This window comes from Dipteris shenzhenensis, chromosome 3 (genome assembly GCF_047967505.1).
Source record: "Dipteris shenzhenensis isolate YYH24624 ecotype China chromosome 3, Dip_SZ_1.0, whole genome shotgun sequence".
NCBI lineage: Eukaryota > Viridiplantae > Streptophyta > Polypodiopsida > Gleicheniales > Dipteridaceae > Dipteris > Dipteris shenzhenensis.
The window spans coordinates 24,290,517-24,305,312 of NC_141598.1; the positions used below are offsets into that span (position 1 = coordinate 24,290,517).

A 14,796-nucleotide genomic window follows, 5' to 3' on the forward strand; every position below is an offset into this window, starting at 1 on the left:
CCTAGTCTAGATCGAGAGCCAAGGCTCCTGTGATCTGCACAATAGATCACAAGATGCTGTGCCAAAGGTTCCTTGGGAACTGGTTCTAGTGGTATTGATTGCAAACGCTAAGGCATGGGCTTGAATTTGTGCTCAGGGGTGCTATTTGTCTTATTGTTATTGCTGATTGAATTATGAGGGTCCTTGAGGGGATTCTCTTTCTCAAATGTCTTTCTTTCTATTTGTTTCTAGGCAAGAAAAAACTTAATCAGCAGATATTTGGCTTGACATATTTCACAAGATAACATTCATCATCAACAACCTCAACCTTGATACATCAGATTCAGAGAATCCTCATCCTTTATAGAACCTCTACAATATGAGAAAAATACTATCCACCCCCCCCCCCCCCCCTCCGCCAACCCTCCCCAAAAAATATTCCAAAGCAGCAGCATAGAGCCAATGCCAGTTTTACAGCCTTAAAAATGTAAATGATGTGGGGTAACTTGTGCACAATTTAGAAAAATACAATGAATTATCCAACTGTGAAGGCCACACAGAAGTCATGTAGTCAGACGAAACAAGCTTTTAGTGCCCAGTTACTCGGACATCAGCATCCAAAAATACCACAATTATTCCAAGCACATTTATTTTATTGCAAGGTTCTGCTTTAGCTGTGCAGTGATAATCCTATGAGCTCAACTATAGAAAACATAATACTACAATTTTGCAGTGGATAAGCCACAAATATATATATACAAGTCTCCTTCTGTCAATACAATACAGAGATTCCTTTGTCTATAACATTTGCTTAAGGCAGGCGTCCACACAATGTTGTTGATGCTACTTTTGAAGGTGTGGGAAACACTGAGAAATCTCACTTTTAGGATGTTTTGCCTCAGCATGCTCACGGCATTTCACCTCACTCGTTGTACAGATAAAGGTCTGCATACACACTTTGCACTACGAAATCCACACATACAGACCCCAGTTATAAAGGCTAGTAGAGAAATGTGATCAAAGCAAGACAAGATTTAATGAAAGTGCCTTAAAGTTTGAAATTCATTAGCAAATCAAAATTCTCAATTCCGTATTGTAATTCCTTGCTGGACATGCCCAACTTACCTGAATTGTCATAGCCTTTTTATTGGACTCTAACTGGCTACCTGCCAACAAAGAATCAACCTTCAGAAAACTTTAGCAAAAATTTGATTGCCAATAACTTGCCTCATTTTTTTAGATTGACAAATATGTAGAGCTTCTACACTCAAATATTCCAAAAGTCGATTTCATTTTGTAACATACATTAATATGCAAGGTGGATGTTGAATAGTACAAGATGTTGGCATTCAATAATGTTAAAACTATCAATAATTTAGAAATCAGATTGCATGTGTAGGAGACTCGGACAATAACCAACGGAAATAAACCATAACAACTGCCAAGCCAGCCAAAGGGAAAGCAGGTGCTTATCTTGCTCATCTTTCAAGTATGCCAATATATCAGGAAGCTTTGGGGCCCTCAATACTGAGTATTGTAGTTGGTATTATTAGGTCTGATACAACATAGGGTTGATTTGTTACCTGGTTTCAGAAGGGGGTCTGTAAAAGACTTGAAACAAGACTAAAAGAAAAAAAAGGGTAGCAAGCAAAGCTACACCTTTTTTTTGAATGGATAACTCCATGGTTCTTGTACAAGTGGTAAATAGAAGTTGCAACCAACATTGCTTTTGTAATCCATTATCCAAGGATCTTCTCAAGGAAAAGATCATCCACCAAGCAAGCTTGGACAGTGACATAAAGCATGGCAAAAGATTAATAGACGATATAGAAATAGGAACACTGCAAAGCAAAGTGAGAAAGTTGAAACCTATTAATCAAGATGGATAGGCTCTGATGCACTCCATTTTCGCTTCCTGTAGTGCAGTATGTGAATACAGATCTACTGATTAGGCCTAGCGTGACACATTCCCACTTTTCCCAAGGCAGTAGTCTATCAAAACCCAAGGGAAACTGTAGAGGCAAGGCTCATGTATTGCTAATACTGCAAAACACTACAAGCACATTCGAAAGATATTTGACATTCAGAATTGTAGTCCCCATGCTGCCTTTTATAGTATACAAACGCAAATAAGACAACATATCCAATCTTACACTGAGATATTTCCGATTATCCTGCAAACATATTAGTAGATACCTTGTGGAGATTTGGAAGCAAAGAAAGGAACAACGGAAATTTTACCAGGAGGAAAACAAGGGAAATGACATCTGGCCTATGCATGCAGTGAGCAGCTATTTGACATTCCAAACAAGTGATTGCTTGTTATACTTTTGTTTCGCTTTGCTTGGTAGGTCTTGTATGTGGGCCTCCTTAGGGCATTAAGAGGACATTTCATTTCGATTCGGTTACAGATGTCTGTGGATATTAGATCTACTCCTGCTTCTCCATCTCCTATTAGTTCTGCCACAGTAGAAGTCAAAGACCAGAGAGGGGAAGCTCACTAGAGAACTCGTCAAAGGCAAATACCCCAGTGGCGTCCCACCTCAATATGTATAAAAAGCCCCATCAAGCATGGCCTTCCTACTGGTGGGACTTTGTCACATTGTACAGCTTCTCTGCATTCGCTTCCTCCACAGATCCATATGAACTCCTGTCTCTTGGAGTGCCCCAAAAAATGATGTGCACCAGGTCACGATGCTGCTCCTAGCAAGTCTAAGTTGCTTTTCTTAATCTTTGTATTTTCATCTCTGACTATACTCCTCAACCATGGCTCTTGTAGCATCCTCTCAACTGTCCGAGCCAAGCCCTATCTATGATTTCCCTTTGAACCCATTAGCTGGTCAGCTTTCCTGTGTAGACCACCTGGATGGTGATCACCTACTTCAACTCCAATCACATGCCAACTAATCAACTGCTCAAATTCCTAGCACACACATGCCAACTAATGCACTGCTCAAATACCTAGCACACACAACAGAATACACTAAGCCACCTGTCTACTCCACCTTACTACCTAAAGCAGATGCACCAATTTACCTTGCTATTCCCAATAAGCTGCTTTCCATTTCTCCACTTTCCCATATCCCTGTCCACCATTTCTAAGACATTGCCATCCCTTTGCTGCCCAAACCCCCCCTCTGGTCAACCTGTGGCTGTATGATTCCCTTTGAAGCAGTAGTTTGACCTCCTATAACCGTGTCTCCAACCTGCACATTACTCCATCAATTTCCCCAGACAGCACATAGGATGCCCTTCCATTCCATATACTTCACTGTTACAAGGCATTTGATCTTTTTCTCCCTGCTACCTTACTGCCAGGGTTTATCATTCACGCAGCCACCATGCTGGTGCTCCTAAGATCTCATCCAGGACTTTTGACCGCGTAACTCCTCCATTTTCCTTCATTCTTCAACACAACTCCCTCCAGCTACAGCACATTGTACCGTTCTCATGCATCACACCATCATGTCGCATTACTCTACACAGATGACCCTCGAAAATTCATCTTCATGTCCTTGCCTAAATCACACCCAGAATGTGCATTTTTGCAATATTGGCAGCTTGTATGATAGTAGAATATACTCTCTGCTACCTTCGGGTGCATAAAGTGCAATTCTGCCTATTGCAAATAATTCATATTCCCTTTAAATTTGTCAGGTCTGCAGCTCAGATCACCAAAATCCTGCCCCGAACTCTGCAGCTCTCCAACCTCACCACAATCTTGCCCCCAACAGTGTAACATTGGCTCTTTACAAAATGATATTACGGGTAATTACGTCTGAAATACCATAGCCTACTCATTTATAAAAATTACTCTTGTGCTTGACTGCTTGCCTAGCTGACTGCTAGAAATGCTGAGACACAGCATTGCGCTCCTTACTTCCAACGGTCTTTTCTATTTTGCCATTTCTTTCATTTGTAGACACTTGAGCATTGATTGTCTGCTAGCTATAATCAAGAGCTCAAGGCCACCTCTATTTTCAAAAAATCTCAAAATCGAGTCAAATTCTTTGGTACATCAACAAAGATGAACAACATCCCAACACTATCTAAGAATATATAAAATATACCTAGATGAATCAGGGAATGTGCGCAAAAAACGAAACAAAACGGTGTAGCTTTAACCTAAAACCATTTACTCCCTCTGGAACTAGCTACTATGATCTCCCTGCACCCAACCGTGCGTGTAGACCATTGTAAAAGTAAAACGCCCTTACACACACATGCAGGAAGCAAGCGACATGAAATAGCCCTCCCGGTCCCGTATCCCATCAAGCCCGGCAATAAAATCATCAAGATGAAGTAGCCCAATAGTGAGAATAGGTGTGAAGTAGGATGGAGAGTATCGGTCAGTGTCGATCACGACTAGTCGGGGTATATGAAAGACCTGGTAAAAGCTATACAGAAAGGCTAGATGGAGGGCTGGAGGTGGGTGAAGTCTTTATCTGGATGGTGGAGCGCAAGTATGAACACACCCACACACATAAGCACCCATTTGTACAAAAGTATACCACCCTTGTACTGAGTCTTGTTAGAAGTCGGGAGGTAAAGGGCAAATTTAAATTGTGATGATAGATAGGAATAGGAAAAGGTTGACTGAGAATTAGTCCACAATTGAAATTTCGTGAATGTAATTAGATATGTCAAGCTCCTATTTGACAATCAAGAGTGACCTCATAATGCAACGAGATGAGTGTAATAAACCTACAAATTATTTATGGATTATTCATGGATATTTCACTTCCATTTCTTTGTTTTTCAATGTGCATATGTTTACTGTTGGAAAGGTCACCTCCCCATCTTGACACCTATGATCGGTTTGTGAACTGCCACATGCGCAGCAAACAGAAGATTATTTTTGAGTTTATTTTACAGCAGCCAATTTAGCTACCCAGTCCAGCAGTTATAGCTGGCACAGGCCCTGGATTGGGGCAGGTATGCTGGCTGGTGCAGGCCCTGGTGGGCAGGAAATGGCACCAGCAGCACACCATTTATAGCTTGCAGAGACTACCCTGGTCGGCAGCCCCACATACTGCAGCTCAAAAATAGCCAAAACATGTCCACATCTAGTTCCCTCAGGATCCTTCTACCTGCAAAAAAATGCTGCCCGGGATTCTCTATGGAGAGCTCTTTTTCCTGCGCCTACCTCTGCCTTAAACAATGTTCTGGTTGCATGCTCCCTATGTGGGCTTCAGTAGCTTTCTTTTCCAGCACCCCATCAGACCTTTATATAGGCAGAGGGGACCTCAGGTTCTGTCCCCCCCAACTAGCTGGCTGACCAGCCTCTAGCAGGGCCGACCAAAAATATTGCCAACTGGCCAGCAAACCAGGCCTATAACCTCGCCTACCAAATCTGAGGTTATAAATGCCCCCAGCCCCTCCCTTACTTAGGGCTCACCTCTGCCCCAGCCTTGGCCACTACATGGTCTCTAATGCTGGCCTCTTTCCGCTGGCATTAGGTGCTGAACCTTGTCATCAGATTCCAATCCTATGTAGTACACTCCAATTATTGGGCCATGATTGAAGAAAGGAAAGAGTGTGCGTCAGCAGTCCGATTAGGACAAAGTGTAGGCAGGGTTCTGTTAGCATCGTCATTGTAGCTCTCATCACCCCAATCCTGATGCTGTTAAAGCACCCCTCTAGGCCAGTTCGTGCCAATAAATGTGTGCACATAAAAATTTGAACTGCAGAAAGTCTTAACAACAGCGCCAAAAAAAGGCCATTCGTTGAAAACTGACAAACATCTTGATGGAAACAAGACGGTTGTTATATGAATGCACACCCACAGAGGCAGCTCAGTAAAACCGCTCTACTCCAAGGCGTCAGGGAGACACATGCACGAAAAATTGATGCCAAAGCGGGGATAAGGTTCCGCTTTCTTAACGAAAAAAGCAACAAAACAACATTGACACTTCACTACCAAAACTATGCTCCTGGCGCAAGGATAAAAATTTTGTAAATGCCCGCGGCATGGGTGCATAATTAAACTTAGAAACGCGCCGACACATAAAAGCTTGAAAGAACCTTTGCCAGCACTGGCTCTAGCCTTTTCTTGAGCTCGTTCACGGGCCATCTTCGCTTTCTGACCGTTGCCACCGCCCATTACGTCTATCGACGAAAAAAACCTGTGTGCAAACAGCTGCAAGAGAGAAAGTCGGGAAATAATTTCTACTGATGTCAAGGTAGAGTGCACAACGAAGAGAAAGGCAAAGAATAGAGGGCAAGAGAAGGAAAGCCACTCAGCAAAGCATTTGGGCAGCGATGGAGCAGAGCTGAAATGGCAGATTGAGAAAGGATGGATGGCACGGGCATGAAATCAATGAAGAGACACTTACACACGGCACTGGATGAGCACTAGAGTACTACGTCTTAACCCACACCCCTCCCCTTACCCCTCGAGGGGCCTTTGACCTTGGAAGCATTGACCTTGTCAATCCCTCCCATACTCCAAGGTTGGCTTCTACCTTCGCACACCGACCGCCGGACAATGTCCAAACACAACCACTCACGGCTTTTGCATTCTCAATCGCCCACCGCACCAAAATGCATTGCTCGATCGAAATGGTTGCTGCTGCTGGTTGGCTAGGACCACCTACATCAGTGTTTGTGCGATCGTCCGTACTTTGGGTGGCCGGCCGCCCATCGAATTATGTCTTGGACCAAAGAAAACTTTTTGCTCAACATGTGAAAGTATGCCCCTCTTCCTTGCCCATGGGTGCCCGTTTGTGAATCCAGCCTCAGGTTAGTTTCACACTCGTCTGGACGAGTGCTTATTTTTGCAAGGGCATCTTCCTACTATGGCAGGATCCCATTTTGTATCTGGAGAAGTGCAATACTTGTCCGTTGTGTAGAATCCCATCCGACGTCAATGGGCTGCCTGTTGCACATGCAATTAAAGAAATGGTGGGTTTACCTCTACATTTGTTCACCTCCGTCCACCTAAGTGTGAATGAAATACGTGTTCGGACAAGGAGGCTCACTTTACCCATCTTGACAAATGTGAAACCCCCCTTGGGCTCGATACACACCAAGCTACCCAAAGCTAGGGTTGATGTGGCCCAAGCAAAGTTTTAAAAACCTTGTTGGTAGGAACCCTCTACACATCGCCACACCTCTTACATTGAGGTGGTAACTAACTGGTGCTCATGATAAGTAGCTTCTTAGGCGGTCATAGTTGGCTTCCCAAATTTGGGCACCCACTTACCAACCAATCAAACTCAAGTAGAGTTTCAGTCCTCCATTAAAAATTGTCAATAATGCATTTTTACAAAGATTCTTGCTTGGGTGGTTGTGTATATACTTTGCCCATTGAAGACTACCACCTCTACATTGGGCACATATTGGGTGGGATTAGGCGATGTGTATCTCGGGCCATTCATTAAACAATTTTCTAAGATGCTCACACTTTTTTTTTAGTCGCCACATTAGGAACACTTACCAATTGAAAAGGACCCATCAATTGTGAAAGAAAGGGCTTTCTCTGGATCCTCATCTTGAAAGGGCCTATCACATATTGTTATTAGCACTTGATAATCGAAGTAGTTTTAGTTAAAGGGTAAAGGTGCTCCCATTCAATTCTCACACGGTGATTTTTTCTTGGTTGCTTTTTGTGTTGCACTGCATGCCTCTAGTTTTTTGTGCCCTACTTTTATGTCAAAATACTTGAATAACATCCACTACTTTTGAGTATGAGGAAAAATCTTGAATGCCACCCACTTGTCATATGCGATCTAATAGTAGAACAGTTTAGGCATGTGGTGCAATAATTTTTTAAGGATTTATGGTATAGAATTCCCTTGATTAAATTGTCTCAATTGAGAGCATCATTTTTCTCTACAAGGACTCATTAAGTAATCTTTCCTCAATCCCAGTTGCACTTTACTCTCCCTTAGGTTCCATGGATCGTTAGGGTTTGGGAAAAAGAACATTTAATCATTGCATAGTGGTTAAATTTTACTTGCATGCAATCAATTTACTTCTCCATTAAGCTTAAATACCATTACTAATAATTGACATTCTAACCAAGATACAATCCATTTAAGAACTAGTGAAATATATTTGTGAAACCCAATTATGTGTTCTAACTTAAGGCTCTTGCTACACTTTATTACATCAAGGGTCAGAATCTTATAAATGATGTCTTCTTTCACTAAAAAGGAAAAGTTTAGTTAGTATATGCCTACAAAGTGAACGCATGTTGGTCTGAGTGGTAGCACTGACTACTAATATATGCAATTTGCAGATATACAGACATGAGGCCTTTTACTAACATATGCTCATAGCATAACCGGGCTTGTAGGGCTCAATACAAAGCTTCAAAATAATGCCTAAGGCATAGCCAGAAGCATCCACATGCACATGGAAGATGACATCCCATTTTGGTTGCCTTAGAATAGGAGTAGCCATTGCTCAGTTCTTGAACTCATGGAAAACTATAGCTAACTTGGCATTCCATTCAAACTTAGCATCTCTCTTTGTCAACTCATACAAAGGCACTGCAATCCTGGCAAATTCTTTGATGAACCTTCGATAGAATATGATACAAAAGAATGAAATTGACTTAGATTCTGAGGCTCAGGCATTTGTTGTATATCTTTGATTTTACCTGGCTTGGTTCTTATGCCATCTTTGAAAATAACATGGCCGAGTAGTATCCCGACTCAAACACAAAATACACTTTTAGCTAGATTCAATGAGATACCTGCTTGTCTGCATCTCAAAAAAACCTCCTCCAGGTATCCAAGATGATCTATATCTAAGGAATAGACACATAAGTCATCTAGATAAATGGCAATGAGCTTAGTAAGGTAATCTTGGAAAGTTTCAGCCATAAACTTTTGGAAGGATGATGGGGCATTTCTCAATCTAAAAGGCATAACTTTGGTTGCATAAGCACCCCATTCTGTAATAAAGGCAGTCTTGGAATGATCTTCCGGAGCCACTGTTGTGATCTGGTTTTATAATCACTGTAGCCATCCATAAATGAGTATACCTCATGTCCTACAACTTGATCCATCAGTAAAGGGGATCAAGAATTGTTTGGGCATTTAACTTCCTAAGTCCACATGGAATCAAAGTATTCCATTTTTCTTAGGTACAACCACGATAGGAAACAATCAATCACTACGATCAATGGCATAGATGAACCTAGCATGTAGGAGTTGATCGAACTCGAATTTTACCTATTTGGCATAGTTAGGATTCATTCTATACCTTTGTTGTTAGATCGGCTTAGCATTTGGCACCAAAGGTATTTGGCATTGACACAACTCAAGAGGAACTCCCCATAAGTCTGTATACCTCATGCAAGAACATCCTTGTATCTGGCAAATAAACCTCTTAGCTAGTGTCTCTTTGGTGTCACTATCAACATATTTCTTCTTTACCTTATTCTTTGAGCCTTCACTCTTCTCCAAAGAAACAGCTCAATCTAGTGGTTCCTCATAGGTTCTAGTCAAATTGACTATCTCAAGCTTGTGCAAATCTACCTAGGTACAACCTATGATTAACCAGGCTCACGTAGACTTGTCATTTAGAATAATTCTCAATTGATTGATGACTAGGACTCGCATCCTAAGCACAAAATATTGGATAGAATCTCCCATGATTTGCTTTAGTTCACTCAGCTTTATCCTCACATCTTCCTCATTGATCTCCTGCTAGAACCTTCACAAGAATGCTTTGGACATTGCATACCAATCAGGGAAGTACCCAATCAAGAATTGATTGAACCACCTTTGAGCATTTTTGATTAAGGTACATGGAAAATAGTCCATATACTCCTCATCTATTGTTGGCAATTGCACCATTGATATGATAAACAGTCCCAGAGATCTCCTACTTTGTGAATGGCATCAACTTTCAAAACTACCGCATGCAGGCTAGAGCATGAAGATGATCTATGTACCTTATGGATTGAAGCTCCCGATTAGTGCAAAGTTTCAATGGTGACTGCAAGCGACCAGAGTAGATTCCATAAATGTCTCTTATGTAGAATCGAAGCAATGTTTGCAGATTGATTGCTTTATTCTCAAATCAGTTCCCTCTGCCCAAGCGCTTTCAATGCCAATGGTTCACAATACAAGCGAACCAGCTTACAAAATCTACTTTGACAAAGGGATGATCCAGATTGACATCTAGAGATAGTTTTTAGATGCTGGAAGGAACCACCTCCAAGGGAATGTGAGTAATGTACCCGTCTATGTCCCGAAACCAAGCAAGATGTAAGCCGCATAGTTTTTGGACGAGTAGCTCAGAAAGTTAGTACAAAAGCCTCATGACCCTACAAAAATTGTAAAACAAGGATCTAGCAATAAATTATTGCTACAAACCAATACTCATAAAAAGGTAGATATGCTTCTGAGAGGAACAAAGAAATAAGGCACATCCTTTCAAATATTGAGAACTAAAGATGATAAATATATTATCAAGAAACCTTCACTTGTTTTCAGTACCATCCATTGGTTTTGCAATCCATAGAGACGGAGTATTGTAAGGAGAACACTTCTCATTCCGAACATGAGTTGTGACCATGCAATAGAAAAATTCTTTGAAAGTTACATCGATTCGATGACCGATTTCTATGGCCATGCCATAGCACATCACATAGGTTATGGCTATGCCATAATTGGTTATAGCCATGCCATAACATACTATCAAGGGCTATGGCCCCCAAGATACTCACACAACTATGGCCATGCTAGAACTAGTTATAGCCATGCTTTAAAATATTGTCGTATCTACAGGAGGGAACTTGTTCAAGGGAGAAACCAAGCTCCGATACCACGATGAGAACTACCTACAAGAGGAGAGTGATGGAGGAGAGGGAGAGAGAGAGAGGATGAAGACACAAGTGTGGTTCCAGAAGTGAGTTGTATTCATCATGTTCCATAGACTATATAGGTGAAGCCTTGGATAGGTTTAAGGTAGGCTATCTATAGCTCTAGGCTATGTATAACTCTAATAACATTGACACAAGGGCCTTGAGGCACTTTGGAAGAGTTCTAGATTGAAGAATCAGATTGGGATTGAGTCTTGAGATCGAGTTTTGAAGCATGGATTTCAATATTGAGATAGCGGTACCTCGGAAGGAGATTGAGATTAAGATTGAAATTATGATTGCACTCGAGATTGGGATTAAGACAGTAGAGTAAAGCATAGGAATGGCAGGGTGGTACTTCACTATGCCTTCTAGAAGGTTTCCTCTTATAAGGGGGATTCACTTTGAAATAATGATATTTCATTCTTTTTACATTTACTCTTTTGTGTTTATTCTTGATTTTTATGACTTGGTACCTCACATAGGACATGTTTCAAGACCACCATCTAATAAGAAGCTATCCTTTAATTGTGAATATTTACATGTTTGAACACAACATTGTTAATAGAGATCTATAAAAGGCCATGCTTCCCTTTTGTACCACCTCCAAAAGTATATGCAAAGAGAGGAGATCCAAAAAGCTTTCTTTTCTAGACCTTGGACCATCTTTTAATTGACCTTCACCTACCCTATAGTTAAGAACTAATTAACACACCTAGGCATTCCCCTAAAAATGTGCCAATTGAACATCACCAATGTAGAGATAGGCATCAACCCCATCCTCAATGCACCACTTGATGAAAACAATAGGCTCTACTACTGTGTTAGATGTGTTTTGCATGTACTACTACCATCACTATCCCAACCTCTACAATTCATGTTGTGCTTCTATCATTATTCGAAGCTCCAATCCTTTGTCACCATTTCTCTTGGAGCTTGATGGCTTCTAAGCTTTTTCAATTGTTAATTGAGAAGTGGTAAAGAAATACACCTCTCCCTTTGACGATTTCCTATCTGGCCTCTTGCCTGCCTCTTGCAACACATGGAACATGATTATGATTTCCTAATTGCATTGTTGCAAAAAAAAAACCTCAGCTTAGAGTGGTCCATTCCATATATCAAGTAATCCCAAGAGACACGAATAAAAACAATCTTGCCCCTTTTGATTGGGTTGGTATTTGGAGATATGGGCTTCATCTCTATGTAAGGAAATGTATGTCACATTAAGCAAATGAACCATAACTTTGAAGGCATATAAATGAACCTTTGAGAGCAATACATTGGAAAAATTTTACACCATGAAGGAGGGAAGAGAAAGGAATTTGTGATAGTTGCAGAATGCATGGCGAGTTGGGCTGTCAACTTTAATGGTCATGAGATATGAAAACATGATTGCTGAATCCACCCGAGAGTACATGCAAAGGTAGAAGAGGCTAAATTCCCAGGAGTTATTAGAGCTCCATGAGCTCACTTCATTTCTATTGCCAATGGACCACAATCACGCCACAATCAATCGTGAAAAATCACAGTGTTGAAAGCTGTTGAATCATCCACATCCCCTCCAATTTTCATCGCTTTGTGGTTATTGTGGAAGAGGATCCCCTTAATCATTTTTGTAGGCCTCCTTGAAAGGTAGCCTTAGTGGTGAAACTCGTTTTCAAAAGTGAAATTACTAATTTTCATATCCCAAAATTCTTTAGCCACTACTTAAGTCCACATTTGGACGTATTCCAATGCCATCACATGCAACTAGAGTTTAACTTAGACATAACCCCCCCCCCCCTCTCTCTCTCTCTCTCTCTCTCTCTCTCTCTCTCTCTCTCTCTCTCTCTCTCTCTCTCTCTCTCTCTCTCTCTCTCTCAGGGATCGACGTCGGATGAGTCAGAACTGGCTCCTTGGGATTGTTCCTACGACGTTAAAAAACTATCTATCTATCTATCTCTCTCTCTCTCTCTCTCTCTCTCTCTCTCTCTCTCTCCCCTCTTTGTCTCTGTCTCTATCTCTATCTCAACTTTTCGCCCTCACTACACATCTCACATCTCACGCACGCCTTGTGAATGATTTATGAGCATTCAAGGTTGCACATCTCATATCTCAGGCACACCTTATGAATGATTTATGAGCATTCACCTTGGTTATGCTCTGATGAATCCCTTTACATGTGTGAAACACATAGATTGTTTAAATGTCCGGACAAACCTCAATATACTGTGGAAACAATGGAATGGTGGATACCATTACTTGCGTCCAGGGTTGCATTTCAATCCTACGAGGATCTATTCATCAAAATCCCAAAAGTTTTACTCCTATGCCTCATTGATTTTTGTCTTGTTTGAGTAAGCTTTCTGTATTTTACTTAATTGTTGAGTACACAAGAACAGGTGATGAATGCCTCCGGGCTTGTGACCATCGAACAGATGTCCACCATCGTCCTCGCAATTCCATATGAACCGTGGAGGCCATTGCCGATGTGCCTTTCAGTGAGTTGTAGCATGATGGCTTCCAGCATTGCAAACTATTCTGTGAGCTTACGACAAGGACCGAATTATTGCGCTCCAATTACCTGCAGTTACTGATCACCTCCATATAAGTCTCGAATGATATTTTGTGCTGTGGAATTAGCAGTAGCACCGATAGCAGTTTTTGTTTATTGTTTGTGACATCAAAGGGCAACCGTACATGTAATTTGTTATCGTAAGTTCAAATTGAAGCAGCAAGACATTGTGAATAGCTTGTGCACTACAATATGTTATGATGAATCACTGGTGTGCTAGGTGATGAAATTTCAAGGTGATGGTTTGGCTGTGGGCATATCGATCAGCCATGGCGTGGTAGATGGTCAGTCCTTTTGTGACTTTGTGAGGGCGTGGGTGGAAGTTTGTAGAGGCATGCCCTTATCCCAACCTCCTCGGCACATGCAAAGGGCTGTGGAGTTGGTATCATCACCAGACCTAGCACCACAAGATGTACTCCTGTCTGCACTAGCAAGCCAGTAGTGTCACGACTAACATGACATTCCACTGTCTCGCATCAAATTGGTCAAGAAAGTGTTTGGTATCACTGCTGAGGAACTCCAAAGGTTTAAGATGCATGCCAATTCGACGAAGGATGAGAAATCGGTGCCATTCACCACCTTCGAATCCTTCTACGTGCACTGGTGGAGGGCAGTGGTGAGGGCTAGCGAGCTACCCGACAAGCATCCAATCTATTTAGTGATAGCTATCAACTACAAGGGAAGATTTCTATCAATACCGATGAGCTACTTCAAAAATTGTGTGAGCTCTGTGCTATTGAAGAGCAAGGCTGGAGACATAAGCAGTGGGGAGGTGAGTGCCATAGCCTACAAAATCCATGAAGCCATAGTTGGAAAGAAAGAGGAAGATGTGGTGATGTTGATGGGGGAGCAGGAGATGCAAGCTACGCAGTTGGAAGGGGGCTCGAGAGCTGTGTGGCTTGGTATAGTGAATTTGCCCAAGTTTGCCATATATGTGATGGACTTTGGGTGGGGGAAACCACAAGCTGCATGTGGGGAGTGGCCTCTGTGTGGAAGTGAAATGCATTTGACTCAAGGAAGACACGGTATGGGCAGCATGGATGTCTTATGGATGTCTTCTGTGGCCTTCCCCCTCAATGCATGGAGAGGTTGGAGCATGATCCTGATCTCCGCCTATTGAGTTGTTGTGGTGGTAGCTCAAACGATACAACTCTCTCTCACCTAAGGCATTTAACTTCCCATCCATTTGCCCCTTGTAGTTGGCCATGGGTCTCTTAGTGTCCATGAGTTAGTGGTGGGAGAAAGCTTTACACAAGATGCGGTTACCTCAATGGGCTTGCCTTCTTCTTGAGTTAGTGGTGGAAAAAAACTTTACACAAGATGCGGTTACCTCAATGTGCTTGCCTTCTTTCGTTTAACTTTTCTTTTTATGTCTGTATTGTTGTCTCTACAGCAATGAATGATCGGACTAGTAAATGTAATTTGTCCCACTTTTTGTGTCCTC

General features: G+C 41.8%; 1 protein-coding gene across 1 annotated transcript; it reads right to left on the reverse strand.

The window, feature by feature from the left end:
* Window positions 1-611: 611 nt before the first annotated feature.
* On the reverse strand, window positions 612-6,439 carry LOC147903545 (uncharacterized protein At2g23090-like). Its single transcript, XM_087372606.1, has 4 exons — window positions 6,315-6,439; window positions 6,004-6,118; window positions 1,105-1,145; window positions 612-942 (listed from the first exon to the last, which is right to left on the reverse strand). The coding sequence occupies exons 2-4, from the start codon at window positions 6,080-6,082 to the stop codon at window positions 823-825; spliced, it is 240 nt and encodes a 79-aa protein (XP_087228732.1). The 5' UTR covers window positions 6,083-6,118; window positions 6,315-6,439; the 3' UTR covers window positions 612-822.
* Window positions 6,440-14,796: the final 8,357 nt, after the last annotated feature.